The sequence below is a fragment of the Thermobia domestica genome, chromosome 3 (genome assembly GCF_964235325.1).
Source record: "Thermobia domestica chromosome 3, izTheDome1.hap1.1, whole genome shotgun sequence".
Taxonomy (NCBI): Eukaryota; Metazoa; Arthropoda; class Insecta; order Zygentoma; family Lepismatidae; genus Thermobia; species Thermobia domestica.
This window is the reverse complement of record NC_137456.1, coordinates 106090108-106117913: the sequence shown is the minus strand read 5'-3', so window position 1 is coordinate 106117913 and position 27806 is coordinate 106090108. Positions and strand designations below refer to the sequence as shown.

At 35.4% G+C, this 27806-nt stretch overlaps 1 protein-coding gene across 1 annotated transcript in view; it reads right to left on the bottom strand.

The window, feature by feature from the left end:
- Positions 1-27293, bottom strand: part of LOC145680639 (uncharacterized) — a 52107-nt gene extending 24814 nt beyond the window's left edge. Inside the window, exons 1-5 of the mRNA XM_081751337.1 lie at positions 27150-27293; positions 16638-16696; positions 13075-13317; positions 7478-7618; positions 4251-4468 (exon numbers count right to left, since the gene is read on the bottom strand). Coding sequence (XP_081607463.1) covers positions 4251-4468; positions 7478-7618; positions 13075-13317; positions 16638-16692 — 657 coding nt within the window. The 5' untranslated portion in view covers positions 16693-16696; positions 27150-27293. The remainder of the gene's footprint in view (positions 1-4250; positions 4469-7477; positions 7619-13074; positions 13318-16637; positions 16697-27149) is intronic.
- Positions 27294-27806: the final 513 nt, after the last annotated feature.

The following is a 27806-nucleotide window of genomic DNA, read 5'->3' as shown; positions in this document are numbered from 1 at the left end:
CTTGCGGCACGAAATACATATAAAATACATAAATTTCGCCTAAAGTTATAAATTCTATAAAAAAAAAGTTTTGGAGAGGGGATTAGACCTCTTGAAATATGCCCCTATTGTCTGGGAACGAACAAAGAGACGCGAACACAAAAGAATTTTCGTCTTAAATGTCCATGCTGATTTCCCTGATGGCATAGTTAACGATTTAAAAACTTTATGTTACGAAGTGAAGAAAGCAGGATTCCTCAGTTATCCGTTCAAAACGGGATTTTCCCTATCATCCTCTGCATGAAACACTCGTTTTCATACTGTGCTATACATACATTTTATTGTATTATGATTATTATCTTCCATAATCAAAATAACAGAACAGAAACGAGATTTTACTTATTTTCACTTTAAATTAATTTATTTTAGAATTTGATTTAAATCAAGGACTCGATGGCAGAACTTTGTCATTCTGCGATGAGCTTTTGTAAGTCAAAAGTTTTCTGCAGGGATTCCAAAATAAAAAATCAAGATAATACTACCATGTTTTTATTAGCGTTACATGAAGCATGGCAGTTTTCAGCGGTATTTCTAGTTCGAGTTACAACCTGTGAAATCACATTTTTTGAAAGAGTTTTGCAAAAGAAGCAGATTTAAAATATTTATGATACGATACATCGTTTTTTGTAATGAGAGCAGCTTTAAGGAATTTTCTTGTTTTTTATATCCTGATGGGAGTCCATTTAGGATAATGTATGTAAACTGGTCTGTTGTTCCAATATCATCACTAAGTCCATCCTTTGCTGATGGCCTTTCTTCCATCATAATAATAACCACTGAACCCCAGATTTCACATATGACATCAGACAATGGTATACTCACATAAAACATCATTAGCTTTACTGCAATAGAGTAATTGTCTTGGAAATCTGTTACTGTAACCTTAAAGAGAGTTTTCAATTAAAAAAAATTCCTTCATTTCTTGAGCTGGTTACCATAGATTTAATGAAAAGCTTGTATGCAAAAAAAAATAATCTATCCTGATCTATATCTATCAAAAACTGAAATGAGAATATACTCACAAACAGATAAGTTTGAAGAAGACGGAAAGTCCGTCTCTGCTTGCTCAACAGAAACGTTACTTCTTGGAAAGTTAAAAAATCTAAATTAAAGAATTCTGACCTAGATACTATCTGTTTCAAGAAGCTTGCGTTACTTGAAGATCTGATAGCACCTTTATGTTGTGAGCCCCATAACTTCCACACTTACAATCGTTCTAATTTCTGAAAGTTTGTTCATTTGAAGCTTTAAACCAAACTCAAGAAAGTCCATGAAATAGTAAGTGTCCCCGGTATTCTGCACAAATTTTGATAATTTACTCAACAATGAATAAGTATCACTTAACAATAGAATGGCACAGATATTGGATTTTGAGAAAAGTCGATCTCTTAGAGCAAAGTGATCAAGACTTCTTTTCACAAGCAATGACAAAAGCTGTATAATCTGCTAAAAATAGGCAGCAAACTTCATTTTTTTGAGAACTTTAGGCCTATAAAAGCATCTACCTAACTCTTGATATTTCCAAAAGAAGTTCATATTTCTTGCCAGAAGAAAATTCATTCATTGCTTCACTTATGAGATTGTGTCCTCTTTGAATGACATCAAGTATATTAGAGTGCTTTTGCATAAGTTCTATGCCATGAATACAGTCCCAAGAAACAGATATTTTTGGTATAGTTAGCTGCTTACTGATAAGTCCTGATACACCAAGGTTAATGTATTGCCCATCTACAGCTAACCCAACACAGTTATTTCTCAGGTACTGATGGTCAAATCCAAATCTGTTACACGTGGCCAAAATACTCTTTACTAAACAAATCCCTGTGAAATCTTCCACAAAATTATGTTCTAAATAAATGCAGTGATAAAGATTCTGGCATTTAATGTCAAAAATTTGAACTCGTAAGCCTACCACGCGCCGACTTCTACGATTCATAGTAATCTTATCAGCTACGATCTCAACTGCCACATTAGCAGTTGTAATAAATGATGCTAACTCATTTTTAACCCTTTTAATCCCACTGTTGGGAACAATTAATTTATTTTTATCAATTTTTGTCTGTGGATTATTTGTTGTGGGTTTATTTCGTTTTTTACAATAAGGACCTGCTACCAGTCCATATACTACTACTAAAATCCTCTTGAGCTCCTTTGTGGCTAAACGGTTAGCGTACGGGCCTTTGGCGTGGGAGCCCCGGGTTCCATTCCTGGCGGAAGCTCATGTGGTTCGGATTCCACGTTAATCGGTAGGACCACGTCTCATATAGCCTCGCTGCTGAAAAGGACGATAAACTAAAATCAATAAAATCAACAAATATAAACTAAAATCCTCAAAACATATTAAATGAGGTCAGAATCAATAAGTTTAGAAGGAATTAAGAAATTCTGAAACAAAAATAATTTGGGATTAAATGGGTTAAGGGTTGAATGCACAAATGGTAGAAACATGGGAAAATAACATCAATCATCAGTTCTTGCAGAAGAAACACTTGTGATTGTTAAAAATATGCTTCATGCGACGTAAAAAACAGTTCAAACTATATTTATGCGAGTCGTCAGTGCATTTAAGACATCTACACATAGCAGGCATGTTTTTATACTTTTCTGTTGGCTATTTTTTTTTTCCTTTGGCTATTTTTCTGCACAGGCGCGGCAAATTTTGTGCGATCATATCGCAGATCGCGGCATGTTCTGCTATGGGTATCAAGGATTTTTATTTAAAAAATCAAGTGATTTAATCAATCCACCCTGCACAACAGGCATGATTATCGTTTTATACATTTTAAGCTTCATATTCCTCTCTTACAACCGACATTAAATTTCTTCGTGTATATAGTTTGGTTTGTTAATGCTGATCCTAGATACTTGAAAGTACCCACTATGTAGTAAGTATTATTTGATATTTGATACATCTATAATTTACAGTTCCCGGCGAATCTCCATATATATTAATTTTCTCTGCATCTACTTCTAAACCTATATTCCTGCAGGGTTTAATAAAATCTCTGTATTTCTTTCTATTGCTCTCCTATCATCCCCTATCAGATTTACATCATCACCATATGTTATAACATGATTCTTAGACTATTCTTAGAAACTAAGTTGCTATAATTGATAGTCAACGTCTAAGGGTTCAACCTGGACGTTGATGTGTATGATCTTCTTGTGAGGAAGAATCAAATTATCTTTACCCAGCAATGGATGGTTCTTCCACCGTTGAGACCTTATTCTGGTAAAGAGCTCTTCCGCAGCCCTTATTATTATTAACCCTCATAATACTACCTCCGTAGTTAGCAGTTTGATGCTAGGGCCTCAATCTCTCTAAGGATTTAATCTGGGTGTTGACGTGGTGTTCTCAATTATAGGAACCAAATTATCCTTATCCGGCATGCCGACAACACCTAAGCCTGATAAAGGATTTTTCGTAGCCCTTATTACTAGGTAGCGTATCCTTTGTGCTAATACTTCCATAGTTGGTAACTGGTGTTTGGCCGTCAATTTCCCTAATTTGGAACTGATTCTGTTAATTTTTCTTCGTTTGCGATGGTCAATTCTAGTTAGTACATGTTGGATTATCCCACTATCTAAATGCACTAGCATTTCATTAAATTGAAAGGACCAAAAGTACAAAGTTTTGTTTCTCTGTGACCAAGTTTATCATTAACCTAGTGTGGAATAAGCTGACGCTCTTTTTATGTAATATCACTCCGAAATTTGTAATTTGTAAAATACCGGTAAATTCAGCAAAATCTACACAAACGAGAAATTTCCACTGATGCTGAAGGTATAAAATCATGGGAAGATCTTACTGCACAATATGATTTATGTCTATGTAGTCCTTGAAAATGGACACTCACTAAATTATCCGACATGTTACTACGAATACAAAAAGGTTAGTACATTACATTCAATGTGTTCAATTGTGTTGCTTTGTCAAGTGTCTAAATAACCATCATCTTAAGTACTTTCAATTGTCTTGTGTATATCAGAAGAAAGATCAAAGTGCTGGGAATGATATTTAAAATATACAGGTTCAAGTAAAGTATCAAACAAAACGAAAAGCCCAGATAATAGCGTGTGCAAAGACTTAAAGCTGGATGAAAATTTCCAAGTCAAAATTAGTATATATAAAAATCCAGTTCCTTAGAGGATATTAAGGTAAAGAAATAATTGATTTCTACACTTCTTCAGCATTGCCAAATTTCACTAACCTTTAAATGATGCAATGTTGTATAGTATTTTCCACAGCCTTCATGTTGACATTTGAACGATTTATCGCTTACGTTCTTAGTATTTGAAACTTTTACCCCTTCTTGTGATTCATTACTTATCCCTGAGATGGATTCCAAATTTACGCAATCAACTACAGGGGTTGTTAGTGCAAGATATGCAGTTGTTCCATCTTCGAACTGAACGGCTTGGAGACTTTCTGGAAAGAAATATAGATAAATAAGTATTCAAATACTGTAAATTATTCTGAAAGACTTATTTTTAAATGTTTTATCGGTGTAAAACGGCAAAGCTCAAGCTCTACATTTACTTAAAAAAACATGAGATATTCAACATATGAGATAGGTGATTGTTCTACATAAATCAACTGACAAGTAAAAATACACACTAAATAACAGTTTCTGGTATGTTAAAAGGGGTACAACAATTAAAAAAATACACCTGTCGGTTTGAGTTGTGTGGAGTAATGTGTTTGTGCATGGAACAACTGAGCGACTTGATAAGGGTAAAAACTGCGGTTTCATTTTTTAACGTTTTATGATTACGCATCGAGGGTACGGGAGACGGTGATGATGAGATGGATGATAATAGCAGAGTGACCAGAGTAGAAGGGAACTGGAGAACCCAGAGAAAACTTACGTAAATGGTGTTTCTTCATCACGAAGCTCACTTGATGGGATCTGGAATCGAACCAGGGACCCACATTCTAGAGACAAGTGTTCTATCACTGAGCCACGGCGCCTTCATTGTGATTTCAAATTATAATTAAATCAAATGCATGAATTTTATGTTCAAAGTTTGTTAATGATTCACAAGTGAGTGGTGGAAATAGTTACATACACGCAGTCTTAGGAGAAAATGCTGAAGAATAATTCGATGCGTTTAGTGTACAGATTTATAATTCGTTGTCGTTTCTTTGCTTTAAGTATTATTACAACTAATGGCAATAAATCATAGATCATAACACAAGATCTCAGAGCAATTGTTTATCGGTATTTCTACAGGAAGAACACTTACAAAAATGTAGTTCCCCGAGAAACATAGGTTTTGATTTAAACAAAAACAAAAAAACATTGATGATGGCGAGAATTTATTGCTGAAGCTTTTACTGGCGTGTTTTATTTATTTATTTTTTTTTTATCGGATGTTTATGTAAGTGTTGAACTTCAATTAAAATTGTGATAATTTTTGCTTGAAATTGCTCTCAGTCCAGACGATTATGTAAAAACAGCTATGTGCGTAGCTTTTTTAAGTCGAATTATACTGGTCCGGAGATAAGCTGACAGTGAACAGATAGCAAATGACGTCAGTCCATATTAATTCAGACAGACAGGGAGGGGAGAGGGTTACTTTAATAGTCTCAGATCTTACTGAATTTACCAGATGTTAAAATTCATGACACAGTAAGAACATTTTATCTAAAAAGTTTCTTGCCAGACATACAGGTCACCAAAGATGGCATCATCTCTCACGTGTGATTTTCAGCCAAATATTAAAACGCTCTATCTCTGGAACGATTCAAGATATTTTGTTGCTTTGTTCAAGATGACACATTTCCAAACGGAAGGTATCATTTGAATTAGTTCATTATTATCTTTCAAATAAAACAAAAAGCAACAAAATATCTTGAATGGTTCCCGACACAGAGCATTTTAATGTTTTGTCAAAATTCGCACGTAAGAAATGGCTTTCGAGGTGTCATCATCTTCGGCGGCTTGTATCTCAAGCCAGAAATGTTTCTGAAAAAAAGAGCTTTCTATTGAATTTTAACATTGTTAAATTTAATAACATTTGAGATTATCATGGTAAGATTTCTTCTTTGCTTGCCTGAATTGATCTGGACTATGCCAAATATATTTTCAAATCATATAATTCTAATATTCTTATTCTGTTACTTTCTGATATGTACTATAAATTCCTTGCGGTTTTAGATCAAATAAACTATTACTTTTTTAATCAAGGATCAACAAACTGGGTCTTAACACACCAATTGCGCTGGAGCATTATACATGCTAATAGAAACTAAACATACTCATTACTTGTACATTTAGAAGCTTTTGTATCGATATTCTCCCAATATTCCGGCCTTGAACGCAGTTCGCAGATATAACGGCAAATTAAAATACAGATGAAAAGAATAAAAAATCAGGAAAAACGGAAGCCGCATAGTAAACTCAATGGAATCTGTATCATTTACTCACAACTTTATAAGTGTTGAAATAAAGACAAACGTTATGTGCATTGTTTGTTGCTTATTTTACCCAATACATCACTTTCGTGTTCTTTCTGGAAGCTTTTACCACGGACGAACTTCCTTATATATATATATATATATATATATATATATATATATATATATATATATATATAAAAATCTGAATGTCCTCTTCTATTTACATTGCAGCTTTAGTTTTCTTCATAATGGCAAGATTTCAGCACGTAGTCCCAGTACTTCTGATTGGTTATTACGTGTTCTTGAGTTTAATTTTACATTTTTTTTTCATCAATTATCTTAATATTCGGAGTTATACGACTACGAACTGAATGCTTACTTAATGACACGAAGAAAAATAAAACTGCAATGTAAACACAAGACAACATTCAAAATTTTGCTCTGGAAATTCATCCCTGGGAAAAAATTTCAGAAGGAATGTGAAAGCGAAATATGGAATAAATTATTTAACGTTTATTTATTTCATTATATAATAAATGCGTAAAACAAGAAATCTATCCATACTTTTGAAAGGCTGACTATGCTCATATGCTGAGTACGTCATATATTTTAAAGTTACCACCACTATTATTATGATGTATTGCTTTTATGGTTAACAGAAATAGAATTGAAAATAATGTTAAGGGTTTTACTGACTAACCTCTGGTAAAATTCAGTACATTATTAAAGATTTTAAATAATGCATATACAGCAGTACATTTCCCGAAATGTATTACAGTGAATAATGAATATACAGCTACGAATAATGAACTGTACATACCAATGAAATTGGATTCATTCAACGAACAGAAAAACAATGGTCAAAACTGCGAATCTACGTTATATACTTTTTCCTTCAGCTTGTTTTCATGTATGAAAACAGGTCAGAGATTATTAACAAAAAGTATGCAAGAAATTTTTTGTCTATGAACCCAGTTACAGTATCTCTTAAACTAGCTATAAGGGAGGGAAATCACTGTTCCACTTTATAATTACCTCCTTTAGTTGGAGTATGAAGAAATGCCGTTGTACCATCTTCTAACTGTACCGCCTGCCCATCAAGAAATTTGGGAACTTCCTGAATAAGTACTGTGCTACCATCTTCTAGCTGCAACGCGTGGCCTTCAATCGTATCAACTGAAAAGTTAAAAGTAATTAAATATTGCACAAGTAAAGAGGAAGACACATTTAAAAATATAGTAGTTTATTTGAAGTATAACGCTAAATTCAAGAGGATGAAATGACAAGTCATTTCGTTTTTCCTATCAATTTCCTTTCCTTCTCCAGAATAATAAAGAGGGAGGGAACACTAATGATATCCTTATGAAAACTCATAAAATTTTAAAATTTCCCATTCTTCTAAAATACTACACATTTTCCACGAGGAGGAGAACATGTATAAATAACCGAAAAGGATCGATATTAGTGTCCAATCCATAGTTTTCGTGGTCACTAAGATGAATAATGACACTCCAGATGCTGTCTAAGTCCACATTCATTTTCCCTCGGCATTGAGTATTAAAAGGTGGGAAGATGAGAGTGACATGTAAAATAATCGAAAATGACCAATATTAATGTCGCAATTCATAGGTTTTGGGGTCGCTGAGCTGAATAGTAACACTACCCGATGCCATTTAAGTTTAAATTTATCCTTCCCATGCGTAACCAAAGATGAAGAAATACTTTTTACAAACCTATTCTTTCCATGCGAAGAATGGGAATTTCAGCTGCACTCACGCTCAAAAGTTAAGGATAATTCACAAAAGTGGTGAAAAGCAAAATCACACCTGTGGGCCATCTACAGGGTGTGGACAAAATATTAGCCACCATAAAAATCATTACGCAACAGTATGGCAAACTTCAGCTGGATAAGCAAAAAATGACTGACGCTGTTTTGACAAAATTTCAATACGAACATGCCTGAAATTCTCATTTCGGATAAGAAAAAAACACCTTGTTTAAAAACTAAATGATAGCACTATTCAGATAGATTTTGAAAACCAGATAAATAGAAATCGTAAAAATAGTGACTGACATTTTAACAAACATTAAGTCTCTCCCTCTCTCTCACACACACACACAGTTATATCATAAATACTGTTACAAGTTTGAATGTGAATAACACAGGAAGTATTAACACCACGGCAATTTATTTTGGTCATGTTTTACATTTATATGTTGTACACCTAACGCACGAATCATTTTTCGAAATGTCCCCCCTTGGCCTTGATGCAGGCACGAAGTCTGTCCAGCCACTGGTCAATGGCATTACGTACCACGTCCATGGGAAAATTGTTCACTGATCGGGTTAAGGATTGTTTCAGACTGTCGACAGATGGATGCTGTTTATGGCAGACCTATTTTGCCTGAAGGACTGCCCAAAGTTTGTAGTCCCGGGCTGCTAGAAGGCCAATCCGCGGCAGAAATGAAGTCGGGGACGTTCGTACTAACCAGTCCTGGGTTGTTTTTGCTTTGTGGCCTGGAGCGGAATCCTGCTGGAAGGTCCATCTTTCTCCAGGAAACATGGTAACAGACAATAGTTCCATTATAGGTGTTAGCACTATGTCCTGGTACACCTTGGCAGATGTTTTAACACCTTTTTCGCAAAAATGCAGCTGGATTGTGCCTGAGTAGCTCACTCCCCACCAAACCATCACTGAGGCAGGATGATGTGCCCTTTGAACCCTTGGAGCTGCCTCAGCAGCTGCAGTAGATGACCTGGCATACACACGGTCATTTTGGGCGTTGTAGGCCTGCTCAATTGTGAACACCTTTTCGTCAGTGAACAGAATCTTTCAGTGCAGATTGTTGATCTAACGCAGCATCAGTCTCTTTGATTTTAGGACCCTCCGCGACATTAATATTTGGGTCAGAAAGTGACCAGTCCGCTTCTTATACGCCCGTAGATATAGGTCACTCCTGAGCACACGAGACATGGAATTTCTGCTGATGTTCATCTCAGCAGCCATCACACTTTCTGTTCGAACAGAATTTCTTCGAATTCTTGCTGCGATTGCTTTCTGGACCTGCGGGGTTCGTACCGTTCGTGATCTGTCACTCCTTGCGCGGTCAGCTGCCGTTCCAGTCTCGGTGTATCGCTGTATGGCGTGATACACGAATCTCTTGCTGATTTGTAGGGGTTTCAGGAGGTTGAAACTCTCACCTGCTGTCTTCCCGACCTTGTATAGTGCAATTACTGCTACACGATTTTCGCAATCTCCCCACTCCATCAGAACTCAGTACAATATCAATATATGTCATTAACAGTCAAACACACTGTGCCACTCCGGACGCCTACAGCGCCACTCCAAACTTTGTGACAGTATTTATGATATAACTAGGTATAACTACTGGAATATTTCAGCTCAAGTGGAAAATCATGTATATCAGTCAACAGTGTAAAGGGTCATGACAGAATGTAGAAGAATATTTGATCCCCTTACTTCTAGAGAGACGTGCATTCTTCAAATTAAGACCTGAGTTTTCAATGATATTTCACGCTCTATACTTCGTTTAAACCACAAACAAACTATTTGCTGAGCAAAACAATATATTAACATAAAAAACTACATACGTGTTACAGTTTCGCCAACTAACATTTTGGCTTCATCAGACACTATCAGCCAAAATGTTAGTTGGCGAAACTGTAACACGTATGTAGTTTTTTATGTTAATATATTGTTTTGCTCAGCAAATAGTTTGTTTGTGTTTAAGTATATACAAAGCAAAGCTTCTACTTATGGAAAATATTCCGTTTAAAAGTGTTACGTATATAAAGCTGCTGCCCCTTCTCTAAGATTGACGACTTAAGAGTTAATTTTATTTTCTTCTCACAATTACAGAGTTAATATTATTATTACTTTGAAAGCGGAAGAGAAACTAGAAAGTTTAAAAATATATGCAAATATACATCTATGTACGTAATAAAGTGTAGTAAAGAATGAGCCTGCAAATTTTAGTTAAAATGAAACGGAACGAGTAACCTATTAAAAGTGTGTATTATTTAAATATTGCAAAAAAAAAAAAAAAAAAAAAAAAAAAAAAAAAAAAAAAAAAAATCAGGAGAATCCAACATTCTGTTCGAAATGTACTATTAAAATTGCGTTAGAAATCAACACTGGCTGTTTGCAATGGCGATTTTTATTTGACAGTGATATTGAAATTTTGAAAATTATAATTAAATTCGCTTTACTGTGGTCAGACCCGTATTTATATATTGTGCGCCCCTATTCTCTAAATAATTTGCCGCCTTCCCGCACTAGTATCACTGATAACTGATAAGAAAAAAATAATTGTTTACATTATTCACCGTCAGTAATGGTTTAATAGGATAAGATCTATATTAATAATACAATAAGGTATCTGTCTGTAGCGCTTTTCAACTCGAGAACCATAAATAGATAAACATGAAATTTTAATATGTTCTAAAGCTCTCAAAGAAACGATCCAAATGACCATTTCCAGGTCCCTGAGCCACACTTTAGCTGAGATATGGTGTGCCAAGTTCCCATAAGAATAACATGGGTATTTTAAAAATAATCGAAAACGATCAATATTAGAGATGAATTCATAGTTTTTGATGTCGCTGAAATGAATGGTGACAGTTTTAATCCAATTCAACTTCAAGGTCATACTCCACTCCGTGGAGAAGGGGGGGGGGGGACTTTAAAAATAATCGAAAACGACAGATATTAGTGTTGAATTCATAGTTTTCGAGGTCGCTGAGTTTAACGGTATTAGTTTTCATTATGTTCAAGTTCATCCTAACCTCTTTGGGGTGGGGGTGGCAGAGGGTGACTTTTTAAAAGTAATCAGATAAGCTAGCTAATTAGTACCTATTGTAATTAGAGCAAATTAAACACATTACCATATTTTCTCGCACTTCCGCGGGTTGCTAGTTTTCAATATTACTTTATTGTGGAAAAAAAAAAAAATTGTCGTTCCCTAAGCTCTGTCGCCCTGTGCTCGAGCACAGAATAGCACTTATCTAAATACGGGCCTGTTTGTGATATGCAAGAAATACGTTTGTACTTGAATTTTGAAACTGGCATGTTTGTAAAATAGTAATGGTATTACATATGTAGGATCTTTTATTATCTAGGACTAAAATTGCAATGATAATCAATCAATAAATGTCATCAGCTGACCCCCAACTTTTCTCGACCCAGCGTCATATCTCGTATAAATATTTTTATTGCAAATTCTCACGTTGCTTTCAAGTGCTAATCATTTCAGTGTTCACACAGGGACAACTTTAAAAATAGCAATTATTATAATGAAAGCTGGTAATCAGATCCTGAGTAATTGTTACAATATCACATAGACAGAAGTATAATATCCCAAATATATCTTTTTGATCAAGTGTCAGAAAAAAAAAGCCTTCCAGGTTACTTTCCGTATACTATAGTTCTATCTGTTTTATGATAAGTATTACATTTTCCGTTCCCATTTCGGGTTTCCTTTGTTCCTACCACGTATCCAGTAGCATTATCTCTGTCCGACTTTTATGCTACTCCCTTATGGCCTGCTTTTATGTCACCTTCCGTATTTCGACTTCACTTTAGTTCTCGATTTCCATGCCATTATTATTCATGTTTTTGGTTTGTTCGTAATTTTTTAATTTAATCATTTCGTATTTTATTTAACGTCCCTCGATTATAGACCGAGACCATAGGAGACGGTGATGATGAAATGAATGGTAGAATGAAATAAATGGGAGGAAACGGGAAAACCCTGAAAAAAACCATACACACAGTATTGGTCCAACAGAAAGACCACGCACCACAGGCAAGCGCTCCACCAGTGAGCCACTCCGGTTCCCATTTAGTATTTGTATACATCTTTAGCATCATCTCATTATTTACAATTTTTACTTTTATTCCCGTTTACTTTATTTCGATCTTAATCTCTCTGTGTTGTTCCTTCATGTTCGTTTTCTCATCTATTCAATCAAAGCCTTCTTCCTACTTCTTCCACTTCCTGTTCGGTGCCGCATAAACAAAAGTGCTTGCAACTTACTATTATTTGTGACCACGTTACAACCTATCTGTAAAATCTCTGGGTGAGATAAACCTGTATAGTGTTAACGTACAAAGCGTAACGATGTTTAGGGAGTCGTAAAATTAGAAAATCTGAGATTTTTCTATTACTACGGACTAAATAATATTATAACCAATGTAGAATAGTATATTTGTATTACATGCAATACGGGAATACATCATACATTGATACGGTAATATATCAAATCTTTTTTTTTTGTTTTACGTCCCATCCTTATGCCGGGTAGGCTAAAGGAGACCACGATGATGAGAAATGAATGAAATAGTGAAATGAAGAAAGTGGGAGAAAACGGGGGAATCCCGAGAAAACTCGCACACAGTGTATGTCCACCACAAAGTTCACTTGGCGCGAGCTGAGATCGAACCAGAGACCCCATGCACCGCAGGTGAACGCTCTACCACTGAGCCACCGCGGTCCCCGGGAATATATCAAGTTTCACAACATATATGAATTTTAGTAAATGAATACATATATAGGAAAAAGACTCATTACAACATAGTCAAACAATGAAAGCTTCATTTGTCACTCATTACCTTCATCGTCCTGCAATTCTTGAGCTACTAATGCTTGTGTTCCATCAGCTAACGTGACTGCTGTCACTGTGGTCCCATTAATAGTAGTTGTTCCATTGAAGATAATGTTTCCTGTTGTATCGTCACTTCCATCCTCTCCGGTGAGAGCATCTTCTGTAGCAGCTGTAGATAAATGGTCGAGATCATCCAAAGGAGTATCGATGGAGCCGGATGAGTCCAATTTGAAATGTTCCACTGAAATCACTGAAAAGCAATACAAACACATCAGCTGACAAACAAGTTAATCAATTGTATATTGCACATATTTTTCATGAAAATTTTTAGTATTTATCGTACCATGTTTTATTTATCAAAAATATAATAACAAAAAGCCTAAAAACTGACAAGCAGAATTTACATAGGACTTCGGAAGAGAAAAAGTAGTATTTACTATTAAACAAGTATGAAATGAAAACAATTCACATGCAACCTTCCAAGACTACACAAATACGACATTCCGTGAAGGATCAAGAACGGTTACGACACCCCATGTGTTTATATTAAATTAAACGTGAATGTGGATCAACATACATTAAACAAACAAGACGTACAATTAAAACCGGATATAATGAGCATAGAAAATATATTAGATTAAATCAACCACAGATGTCAGCATTAGTACAACATGCACTAGAATAGCATAATATTTTGTTTGATAATGTGTCGATTATACAGGGTGTTTCAGAACAACAACGACAACGTTTGGGAGGTGATTCCTGACACCAAGATAATACGAAAAGTATAGACCAATCTCGGTGCATAAATGCTTCCTTTCGGAGTTACAGGCTGCCGAAAACATAAAAACTTTAAAGGTACCTTGCTCCAACTATGGGATCTACCGCAGTCGGGGGAAGACTTCACTTAGGAACTAATATGGACGTTATCCAAAAATCCATGTTTCTGAATCCTAAGTACTCACGCAACGATTTTTAGATAGGCAGTTTGGCTACGGGCATATAATTTGAAGTACTCACAAACTACCTCTATAAAAACTGTTGCGGAAGTACGCAGGACTCTAAAACATGGATATTTGGATAAAGAATATACTAGTTCCTAAGTCTTGATCCGACTATGGTAGGTCTCATAGTATTGGAGCTATAGATCTTTAAAGTTCATTTTTTCATGTTTCCGGCAGCCTATAACTCCGAAAGGAAGCATTTGTGCACCGAGGTTGGTCTATACTTTTTGTCTTATCTTGGTGTCAGGAATCACCTCCCAAACATTGTCGGTGTTGTTTTGAAACACCCTGTATACAGATTCAATCATGGTTATAAAAGATTATGAGAAGCAATGAAAATAAAATTACATGATAGTACACTGAATAGAGAGGAAGGTTTAAAATTAATCGATATTCGGAAATATTTTATTATAATAAACTGTTAATGCTATAAATCTAAATTAAACAGGGGACTGCAACAATATTTGATTGTTACATATTGAAGTGTAAAATTATAAAAAGTAATAAAATTATTCAACAACACTGTACAATTCCTCAAATTAGTAGGATTCTGATTATAAACGCAGTCAGCGCATTTGAAACACATAATAACAAAAGTTAAAACACACATGGAATACTTAAAATTGAAGTTAATAAGTCTTCAATAAACTAATTACCATAGCGTGCAATTACTTTCACTTTAACATTAACTCTGTAAAGCTATTTAAATGATATGAAGGTACCGAAACAGAGAAACAGAATACTCACGAACTTACGAACTTTCATGATAGGCCACACGGTAAACTTCAGTGACATCCAGAACTGATGTACGTGATACCGAAGGAACGAAAACAAAGATTTGAGGGAAATATTAAAAAGAGACTGAACGTATGACTAGCCGTTACAAAAACGTACCTTGACAAATATGTATAGTACAAACTAAGATGATGTTCGATGCTATTTCCTCAGATATCGGTATAACACACGGGTTGCACACGAAATACATAATTAGTGTTACTTAGAAACCCTTATGGTCAATCTATATTCACAGTATGACCTTATCCCTCTCTTTGTTTACTGATGGACGTGCTATAGGACGTGCTAGAACTTAAATATGAACGGTCTTACCTTGTACCTCGAACTTTTGTAATTCACTCAAACAGTTTCAGTGTTCTCTGACATCTTCTTCGGTGAAGTCTAAAAATTGCTAAACTGAACACATTCTCAAGGTTCCTGAGTTATCTAGAAATTCATTCCAATTTCCACGCCCAAGATAAACTTTTCAAACTCAGTATTTAACATTTAATTTGTGCATCATACCTTTTCTAAGAAGTTTCGTTTAAGCAGTGGAAACAATCAACAGTTATCTGGAGTTAAAATGTTCAACATTACTATTTTACTAATATGAAAAGTAAAAATCTAAAATTAGTGATAAATACTATTAACTGTACAGCATACGTTAAAATAATAATAATAATAATAATAACAATAATAAGCTTCTATAGTGTTTGAGGAGTGAGGCTGTATTTCTTTTCTCACGAATATTCTAGAGGAATGGAGCAGCTCTAAAATGTATCCAGTTTAGTAATTTTTAAATGGCTCCGAAGAAAGTGTCGGATAATATTAAAACTGTTCGAGTGAATAACAAAAATTCAAGACACTAAGACTGTTCACACCTTAGATACTCATCAAATGTAAAACCTTTTGAAACACTTTGTATTTTAAGTTATCGCATTAACTAAAACGCAATGCGAAAGGTTTAGGGTGTTAATCTATGAACACAATTATTGTATATAGTCTTGTTTTAACAACGAAGTCACTCAACTATCTTTGAAAAGCCCTATAACCATAGATAACACTATATCAAACAAATAGGAATCTTGTTTCGCAAATTAGGATAATTTCATTAAAAACAAAAAATATAACATTTTCAAACTTATATGTAAGAATATTACATCTAAAAAAGAGAAGTAGGTGCCTAGTTTCTTCTTAAGGAGATTGTACATAGAAAATAAGATGTAAGGATGTACATAAAAGATAAGATCCATTAAAAAATGACGAAAAAAAGTAGACCTACTTCTCTTCGTACTTACAGGCTGTGGCTGCCTACTTTATAAAATCTAGTAGAAGCACTTGCGTGTGCTAAGTGTTGCGAGGTACTATATTCTGGAGTTCCTAATATGTGGAATTTCGTCGTCTATGGTAGACAACAAGATTTATTTACGTTGCCTTAGCTGTGCGTAAAGTTGCAATACTGATTCTAATGTAGTAAGCATTGTTCTCTATGTGTAACATTTATTTACGAAGACGTAAGTTTGGTTTGTTATCAAATAAATGTTTAGATGAAACCAGTGTGTTAATTTTAGAATTCTTATACGTTCCTTAAACCAATCTTCTACATTTAGTTTGGAGTTATATTTATACATTTGTTTTTATTCACAAGTAGTTTCATAAACGTACACGGATACTTTTTGATGAGGGATTGTTCTAGTTTTATTATTTAGGCCTACTGTGACTTTTATTTAACTGCAATACGTTAAGCAAAAATAATAGCACTAACATTCATGATGCATATCCAATAACTCACCATCTGTAGCTTGTTGATCTGCTGTTGGATCTTCTGGGTCTGTTAAACCAGCCATCGCTCTACAGTAAAGATAGAAAAAAAATATCCATTTTACAACAATTACTGGAAACTTAGTACTTGATTTTTTTTTTTTTTTTTTTTACATTTATTTATATAAGCACCCCGGACAAAATATTACAAAGTGTGGCCATTCCAGGACATTGTGGAAAATGGCCTGGCATAGCAATATCCTTGTAGATATCGCGAATGTGAGTATTGTGTTATTTGTGACAGTACGCGAGTGGTAAGACATGTATGCTTATGAGGTATCATTTCATTACAGGTTGCACCATGGAGCGACGAAGGGATGTGACCGAATGGCAAAAGGGAACCACCATCTTTGGGTGTGAACATGGGCATATCCTGCGCAAGGTGGCACAGTTAGTTGGCGTGTTCGAATCCATGCTCAATACTACCCATGCAGAGTGGAGGACGTCTGGCAGAAATCAATCCTCTAGGAGCAATAGTGACAGGAAACCTATCATGTCTGAGCGCGACCTCTAAACGGTTCCAAATATAGCAGGAACTGCTGCAGGAGTATAATGCACGATCCACTCAAGTCTCTGAGTGAACTGCGACGAGAACTGCATGGTGTAAGTATATTCAGTCGCGTTCCAGGCTGAATGCCATATAGAACAAAAATAATCTGTCGTGGATGTGGGATCATTGCCACTGGACTAGAGATCAATGGCGACGAATCTTGGTTCTGTCTCTATTCCAGTGACGGCCGCTCCAGGGTGATGAAGTAGGCCAGAAAAGCCTACAAGGCTGTGTGTGCATAGAGCTGTACAGAAGGGAGATGGTAGTTATGTTGTGGGTGTGAATTTCGAATGCTGGTTGTGGGTCCCTTGATAGAGATGCTCAACTGCAAGAAAGCTGTGGATTACGTGTCCATACTGAATAATAAGGCGTTATCATTTGTCCAGTTTCTGCGAGATCGTCACATACCACAAACCCACTAACAAGACAACTGCAACGTTAACAGAACCAGGATTGTGCGGGAATGGTTTGGTGAACATGAGGTGGATCCCCTATCTCACTTGGCCCGCGACTTCGCCTGATCTCAGCGTTATGGAGAAAATTTGAGACATGGAACGGGCCATGAAGAGGAAACATCAACATCCTCTCACGTTGTCCGGTCTGCGGGACCAGTTGTTCGAGGAATGAGCCAAACTGGACTTGAACGTCATCCTCTTTCACACCGACAGCATGTCACAGAAAATCAACGCTGTAATCCGCGCCCGGATGATGTAGCGGCTTATTGGGCAATAAAGTCTGTACTTTTTTTTTTTTTTTGGTCCGGAGAGCTTATGTTTATTTACCAATAAAACGAACTGTAAATGATGGGATACAAAATTTTTTTCTCTCTTTGAGACCTAAAATTTAAACCAAGTTATCTAAGTTTAGTTGCATTATAAAGGAAAAACCAAGTATTACAGCTTAACAAACAGCAATTAATTCAGAATATGTCTTCTTTCTGCAATTTTGCTTCAAGTGTAGAATGTCAAGTTGTACAGACTTGCTTCCTCTTATTCCACTTCTTTAGCATGCAGGGTATAACCGTGGGATATAAAACTAGAACATTTTTCTTTTCTCTTAACATTATTATTATTATTGGGAAGAGTGGCGGTTCAACCAATGCGCTAATTTCGTGTAAAAAGTTACTGGTTCGATACAAGAAATTGAGCTTGTCGTGACTGCACAATACCAGTTGATTTTCTAAAATGTTTCTCATTAGATTCGTTACAGAATTCTTCCATCGTTCACTATCATCCGTCTTTCTAAATCGTAACGGCCATATTACAGCCACGGCCACAAGTATAACGTACTTCTTTCAGTACTTTAAGCATAATTGTTTGCGGTGGGCTCCAAAGAAATGTGCTACACATGGAACTTGACAATGTTTATGCATCGCATTGACCTACGAATATCATACAAACAGGGAATTTCGAGCTCTCTCGTGGCTAAGCGGTTAGCGCACGCGCCTTTGGCGTGGGAGACCTGGTTCGATTCCCGGTGGGAGCTCACGTGGTTCGGATTCCACGTTAATCAGTAGGTCTCGTCTCATATAGCCTCGTTGCTGAAAGGGACGTTAAAATCAACTCAACTGAACAGGAAATTTATAACTCTTGTCTAAAACTTCGAAAACAAGAAACGCCAAAGAATAGATAAAAGGTGAGGAAATGTGTTGCTTGAAAATAAATGTGAATTCTGTACCAGCTTATCCTTTCTTTACCTAGTAGCCATACTGTTTAATGTTGAAAAATAACAGATTTAATACCACACCAATTCCTGTATGGGGGCAAATTTAGTATACAAAGAGTGAAAAAATGCACGGATGGACCTGGATTCGAACTCGAATCCCCACCTTACTGAGCCGATGCGTTAACCACTTGACTACCCCAGTCCATTTCATAAACAAACATACATTATTCCACTGATTGGCTGAGTACCGACCTCAAAAATGGATGAATGTATGGCTGTTCGGGAAGCGAGTGGGTAGTCTAGGGGTTAACGAATCAACACGGTAAACTAAATATATGGGTTCGAATCCTGATGCAGTCGTATATCTTTTCACTCTTCCTATATCACTTCTCCGTGGTTCCACTATTTATTTATTTATTTATTCGAGCATGCACAGTAGATCAGTAGTAGAGAGTTCAGTGCAAGAGTTCCCTGATTTGATCCCAGGCCACGTGAGTTTGTGATTAACTATATCGTGTTCGTGGGCTTCTTTGGAGTTCTCTCACTTCCCCCACATTATATGACGCCAATTGGTTCACAATCATTCATTTTCCTTAATGATCGTCTTCCTTAGCCTAAAGGGTATATCCGTGTACCACCTGCCAAAATAAAACTAGACATTTCATTTTATTAATTTACTCATGCCTAAAAACCAAACAATTAAAATTTTGTACAAAATCTGTCCTTAGAGACATGTATAAGACTCCCACATTTCTAGACAAAAACAGTGTACGTATAATTACGCATCTGCTTCTTGCTGGATACGTCAATTCACTAAATAATAGGTTAACCTCATCGAGATCGAATGACAAAGAGTAGATTATTTAATGGTAGCTTATCAGTTGAGCATCAGCCGACTAATAAAACCGGGATTATTTTTTTTTAAAATATTGAACAAATGAATAAAAAATAAGGGAATCAGGATATTATTATTTACTTTTCCCATATATGTAGACAACAATACTTGTTAGTATTATATGTGTTAATGGGTAATACAAAATAAACTGCTGATAAATAAACTTTAAACTACTTTCCTAAACTGATCCACTCTTTTTAAAACTTAAAAACAATATATTGATAAGTTTCCAATACTATACGGATCAAGAATTAGATTCTTGCATTTTGTCTGAGACGTCGGGCATAGTACTATTTTAAAAATTGTTTTAATACTGGAAGTTTATCACATAAGGTATTTACTGTCCTAGTTAGATTACAAACCCAAGCCTCATCCTGTGAAGACATATCGAAGCAGACCAATCTCGCCCCTACAATTTATAAGGAACACATCGATTTTCATTGACATCATCGATTATCAAGAATGAAAGGGGGAGGGGGTGCAATTACAGTTATGACAAACTTTGTATTCTTTGGGACGAGATGAATTACCGAAACCATCCAAAACTTACTTCTTAAGACGTAGGTAAAACACATTAAAATATTTTATAAATAAATATATTTTACAAAAATAAATTAAACAGAGAAAGTAGTTATTATTTTAAAAACTGGGATACAAATTGGGCAAATATTAGTAGGAGTCTTTCCTTTGTGAAAAAAAAAAAAAAAAAAAAAAAAAAAAAAAAAAAAAAAAAAAAAAAAAAAAAAAGAATTAAAGTTGCAGGTAGTGCTTAGGTCAATACCGTACAATGACGAAAATTACTTGGCAAAAGTTCTCACTGAATACGTATAGTACAGTATTTATTAGGTGCAGATTGACTAGGTATCGGCAAAAAGTGTGTGTCATGTTATGGTTCAAATTTGTTAGTACAATTAAAAGAGGATGTAATAAAACTTTCTGTTCTATGCTGCAGGAAGTACGAATTAGAGAGGAAATTTTATAGGGTTCGCAAAAACCATGTTAAAGAAAGTTTTTTTTTTTTTTTGCGGGGGGCGGGGGGAAATTAAACCAGCTTCTTTGTATGTTTATTTATTTAGTTTACAAATGGATAGAAATACGTTAAGTCTGTTTGGTTTTAACCTCCGTACGGAACAGCGGGGCTACGAAGGACGGGGCCTACAGTTTGAAGTGGGATTCGAATCGCTACTTGGTTTGCACCTGAGATAAATTGTCCTCGAAATGGACTTAAACTCGGAACCCCTTGAATACAAAGGCAATGCGCCTACCGACTCATCCACAGAGGACACCTAATAGAAATACGTTGTACTAATCTTGCATACTTGACATTTTAGAAGTCACTTCAGGAGGACAACAAGATATAACTGTGTAAGCGAAATCACTGTTTACATTCATTATTAAAAGAAATGATAATTTCAAAAGACTACAGAGTACAGAAGGTCTAATTTAGTTCAAGTTAGTTACTGAGACCGAAATACCGTGACTTAATTTGCATATCAATAAAATAAGTACATAAAGATACGAATTACTTTGGCTCTCAACGATTCGTACATATAGAGAAAATAGTTTTTGATTTCAATAAATCACTTATATTCAGATTTTCTGTGTTCGTAATGTATGAGAAGAGACCTAGACCACTTGAGATATGTGAAAACACAGCATGAAGTTGATACGATTTGTGGCACTTTTGCTTTTAAATTATTATTATTATTATTATTGGGGTTAAACCAATTGTTTTTATTTGAGGAAACAAAAACTTGGTTCGGCACGTTTGAAATTTTATACGTGATATAAAAACGTGTGAAATTTTATACCACATATTTCTCAATCCAAGACGAAGTTTGCCGCAATTTTGTGCTTAAAAATATAGTCGTCTTGTTTTTGCGACATAGAAGTTTTGCTTTACCGAACAGAACCACCAGCTTCCATTAAGCTCTTAACTTTAACGTCTTTCTCACCTACCAGTTTAGCATTGAGCGTTCAGCGGACCTTTCCACTAAGGAAAATTAAAGGAAGTCTGTACCTGATTTGATTTATAGTGTACTTCTGTAATAAATTCTGAAACTATACCAGTACATGCATTTTGTAAAATCCTTTGATAAAAATATGGGGGAAGGGGGTAGCCTATGACTCAAAAATATATGGTATGATGGACAGAAAAGCACAAGGTTAATATAAAGGTAAAGAACTATCCAACTTCATGAAAATACCACGGCTAATCTCATTATTACAAAATTATTTCACAATACAAACTTTGGGTAGTTTTGCCAGCAACTTGTGAATGTATACACTGTAAATACACACGATTATCATCCTAAGGAAGGAAATAAGTATCAGTACAAAGCAAGTTTACGGGATACAAGTTGCACACAAACTCTATGCTAACGGGATACAAGTTGCACACAAACTCCATACTTAGTCTATTTATTCATGGCACATTGTACGTTAGTTTTCGCCTTCTTCCACACTGCGTAACAAATTCTCTCATATGAAAGTTTAGTATACTTAGTAAAGTGCTATTACTAATAGAATTAAATTTTATGGTATTAGCACTATGTTAGTATTATTTTCTTCCTCCTGGTCTAGTGGCTAGCGTACACCTTTGTTGCACATAGCCACGGGCAGGGCCGCAACTAAGGGGGGGCAGAGGGGGCACGTGCCCCGGGCGCGTGGTTGAAGGGGGCGCCAGAAAGAAGATAGTATATCAATTGTTTTAAAAATCGCACCCTTTCCCTTGAGAAACTTATTCTAGAGGTTAAAAGAAATCAAAAATTTACTTGGCCTTTTCCATGGGACCTCTTTTAGAGAGAGAGAGAGAGAGAGAGTCTCATCTAAATAGGTGTAATGTCATACATTAAAAACCTAATATTGCATGCATTTGTTCCCTTGGGCGACCACAGAGAATCCGCCCCCCTTTCCTTTTCCTACCACAAGGAGCTGTTTGTCTATATAATTCCATTGAGTTGAGTTGATTTTAAGTTTAACGTCCCTTTCAGCAGCAAGGCTATATGAGACGTGGACCTACTGATTAACGTGGAATCCGAACCATATGAGCTCCCGCCAGGAATCGAACCCGGGTCTCCCACACCAAAGGCGCGTACGCTAACCGCTTAGCCACGAAGAAGCTCTATAATTCCATTGAGAACAGCTCTGAAGTTTAAAACGCTGTTATCAATAGGGGCGGGGGCGAAAAGTTACCGATTTTTGTTGCTTGCTGGTGGTTGAAGAGTTTAGCTCAGACGCGCCCCTGTAATGTTACGTAATTGCTATAATGTTTTTAAGCTAGAGGGCAGTTTTGTGGCGGAAAAGATAAGTTACACGCCTCGGTGTATTTAATTGTTTCTTGTACGCCTACCAAGGGATTTTGCGAGTGAAGGATGTATGAAGTTTTATCTATTAGTTTTGCTTGAGAGCTTTTCGAGGCATTTTGAATTGTTATCTATCAGTCCAACTTATGCTTTATTATGCTTTATTGTTAATTTCAATCATTGTTTTACATTAATCGTGTATAATGTATAATATTTACTATACATTAAATAATCTAAATATCTTGATCTATTTATTAATATTTTATGAAGCAATTTCTTTCATATTTAATGAACTTTCTAGTTAATGCACTGTAAAGAGATATGCTTTGCTCGAATCAGTTTTTTCTATCACTTATGTGCACCTTAGAGGTGCATATATACAGAAAGGTGTGCACAAAAAGTACAGAAAGTGCTCATGTTCGAGAGGTACACATAACAATATAGTGTGGAGTTCTTTTGTGCTTCATTGTTGATGGAAAGTTTTCTTCTTTTCTCCACATCAAAGGATTACACCGAAAAATTTACAGAAATAAAAATAAGCTTTTCATTGTTGCATTGTTATGTTCTCAATGATTTTGCATTATAAATATTTTTTTAAAAAATATTAATATAGTATATGTTAAACTTACAGTTAAGTAGAATTTCCAAGAATTATGCTATATATTTTAAATTATGCTTTATTTTCTAAAATTATGCTTTATTATTCTTTAAAATTAGTTTCTTCTGGACCCTTAGACAACCACACCCATGTTCAAGGTACCAACCATATGTCTAAATTGCTATTATGCTTTTTATGCTTTTGGGTTGCTCTATTTATAATATACCAGATATTTTCAAGTTTATTTTGTATTGTTTTTATATTTTTAAATGAAAGCTTATGTGCAAAATTATTTTTGGGTTTATTAGAACTAAATGTTATTTCAATTATAACTTTATGATGTACTAGATATTTTCTAGTTTATTTTGTATTAGTTTCTTATTTTAATATGAAAGCGTATGTTCATAATTATTCTTCGGGTTATTAAAACTAAATGTGTTATTTCAATTAATAACTGTATAATGTGGCAGATATTTTCTAGTTCATTTTGTTTTGATTTCTTCATACAACATTAAAACAAAATGTATGTACAAAATTATTCTTAAAACTTGTGAGCACACAACGAATGTAATATATTCTTGTGGTTAAAGTAAGTTTGATTAAAGTACTTAAAAATCGATATAACTGGTTTCATTAAGAATGTTATTTACAGTTGCAATCCATAAGTAAGTGATACTTTTCGACTAAACCTGGGGGGGGGGGGGGGGGCGCCGAATTGTGTGTTTGCCCCGGGTGACAGAAACCCTAGTTGCGGGCCTGGCCACGGGTTCAATTTTCGGTGGAAGAGTATTAAAATTTGCACGCCTTACAGTGTTTTGGATTCTACTTTAAACTGTAGGTCCACGTCTCATATAGTCTTGATCCCAAAAAGAGATGCTAACTTCAATGAACAAGCAATTATCATTTTCCTCCTCGTGAATCACTTCATCTATACTCTTACGGCGATGCTGGTTGTATAAAAAAGTTACATGTATCTCTTTTTAGGAATACAGTAGTCATTATCATTGTGAACTCATGTTGCAAATCTGTATTAGGATGGGACGAAAAAAATATAAAAGCGCCAGTAGAATTAGCACAATTCTGAAAGGAGCGAATGATCTGTACGGTACTCAAAAAACATATACTTGCTGCCAATCTTTATCAATATCTGTATGATTTATTACAGCAGGAGCTTCGAAGTTCTGCATTGAATTTACGGTAGCCCGTCATAAAATGATAATTTTGGGGTTAAAATGCGTGATTATATATGAAAGAGGAATATTATTAGATAATTTCTACCGACGTGTACAATGTAGAGAAGCTGTATTTCATGTTTACAAGTCCAGGGTTACTACTATGAAATGTTATAACTGCCATAGGAAACACGGCATATTTTTGGATTGGGGGGGGGGAGGATTTTTTTTAAAGTTAAAATTTCTTACTTTCTTAGTATATTTTCTGTAGTCTTTGTTGTTTCAGGTAGGTTACGTTAACTTTGTATTGGCCCCCAGTTCCAAAACTATTCCAGAACTCGTACTATCGCAGTTTATTTCCTGCATAACGAAGAAACAGTGTGAACTGCGATTACTGCTTGTAGCACAGGCTGGCCTGTAATTTTTGCAAAAATAATCATTTTTGCGTATACACAATGTAGCTTCACGTCTGCTGCATACGGACGCACTCCCGCACTGGGGTCACTAGTTTCTCCTTGCCCTGATTAGATACAATTCTCTCTTGTAGTGGCTATCTAGCACGTGTTTTCTTTCTTTTTGTATATGCCTATCGCCTGCTCTCAACGGAACTCTTTTCTACTGGGCCCACCAGCACCATCCCGCCCTGACGAGGAGGATTTATGAGGAATGTTCTAGAACATAGGTTCCTCATATAGGTTAGTAGCTAGGTTGGTTCCTTTCTCTATCAAAGTTTAAGGACAATGTGAGATCCAACTATTTTTTTTCTAAAAAAGTTACAATTTCGAGAGTTTTCGTGCACATTAGAATAGGTTAGTTTATGTTAGATAATATTAGTGTAGGAGTAGAGCATAATTTCCGAAAAAAATGATAGAATTTCGCATATTTCTGTTAATATTAGGTTAGTTTATGTTAGGTCGAAGTATTGGTATCTTCCACTTCTCCCGTAATTTACGTACTTGTGGACCCCGTCTGTTAACATTTACCGAGTTCAATATTTAATTCACATGTTATTGCCGAACGAGCGTTTGCGAGTGAAGGCGGATTAGAGCCCCGCAGGGCACGTTGTTTTCGGTCATTACTACAGCTAAATAGGAAAGGGGGGGGGGACCTGTGTTCTAGAACCTTACCGGATTTATGGCAAAAAAACGCATCAACCAGTGCTTTACTTCCTTGAAATGATTTCTTGACATTTTTATGTACCACCCAAAAGATCTGTATAGATTGATAGCATGCATGCAAACTAACGTGCAAGAAAACTACTTGTTGGTATGCATTTTGCCATGAACATCTGCAAGTAATCATTTAAAGAAAAGCGAAGCGCTTTTTCTGTTCTTAATTTGATGACCTACTGTAAATCTGAATGGAAGTGTGTTTAACTGTGTTCGGTTCCGCATATGGGAGCCAAAATGATAATAATTTACGGAAACTCATGTTCCATGGAAGCTAAGTACAAGGAAAAAAAAAGTGTCAGTTCGCCATTACTGAGTCACCTAACGTAACCTGTCCTTCCAGTTTTAACTTCAGTCTTCAGTTTAACGTTCTACGATTGTGCCCTTTAGATAATTACAGCAAGTGAATGACGATGAGAGAACTGGCGGAATTGAGTAGGAGGAACGTTAGTACCTACAGATAACCCACAGGCACAATGTTGACCACCACATAGTACGTTAATTGAATTAAGATAACATAGCTTCTCTCTAAATAAATGTACGCTATCGTAGCATACTGTGAAGGCAGATGTGAATACACACATTGCTTTCTCCAATTAACCTTTCTGGTCATTTAAAACCTTATTTTACGAGTTCAATTCATACACCGTAGTTTTGTATCTAATAATATTTACAGTTCGTATTCACAACATAACCTTCCGGAAATTAATATTTATCGGGAAACTTTCTATTCTTCTACAAACGGATGTTCAACATACTTTGTGCGTACGATTTACACAACGAATTTTAACTAAAAATATTAAACTTAGGACCATTTAAAATGCACTGCAATGACAAATTTAATGTGATACTCTGTAAACACAGATTTTATACCTTATATGCACGTAATCTACGAAATTTACGGAATTGTAATAACATATTTCGCCATGTTGAGACCTGCAAACTTAATGTTACAGGCGTCGACGTAGCACAATCAATTCGACACCATTTATTAAATAATCCACTAACATATACACATAAAAACATTTTCTCTAATTTCTAAAGTGCTCTTCTATCAGGTACACCCAATATAATGCTCAGCTGAGCAGAGATGAACTATAGAATCTTGGGAAATTACCCATGAACTCACTGTTTCACCCACCATTCACTGCGGTAGAACAAAATGGCTGCACTTTGCGATCGTTCTATTCGTGCAGGACAAACTCCAGAGAGGCCAGCACTAGGCACTATTTCTGCTGTGGAAAATAGCTTATCAATTGTATCCTGCCATCTAACAGCACGAAATGGAATTTCTTTCCAGTATCGGGAAATCATAGAATTACTGTGATACATAATAATTTGTCTTTCGGTTCTTATTCTTCTGTGAATAATCAATTAATAAATTTTATTGATAGCTTTAAATTTGCAAATCAGACTTGCAAATTTGCAAACAAAAGGGAATAAGTAATTGTAAATAAAATAACAATAAAATATATTATTATTTTATTTCCAATTACCATATTTATATATTATTGTTTTAAAAATATTGTTAATACACATACAATGATAAACAGCTTACGGAAGACATTTCGAAAATCCAGGGGCGGCTTAGAATATTTTATATTCTAGAAACATGTCTCCGCCTCCATTATGTCCTTCGTCCCCATGCGCAAACCAAGTGAAGCCTTGTCAGCCCTGACATTTTCACCACATCATCACATTGATACCATTTTTTAAGCATTAAATAAAATAGAACTTACTCCCAATGCCTCTTTCTATGATACTAATAAGTAATCTATAAGCCAAT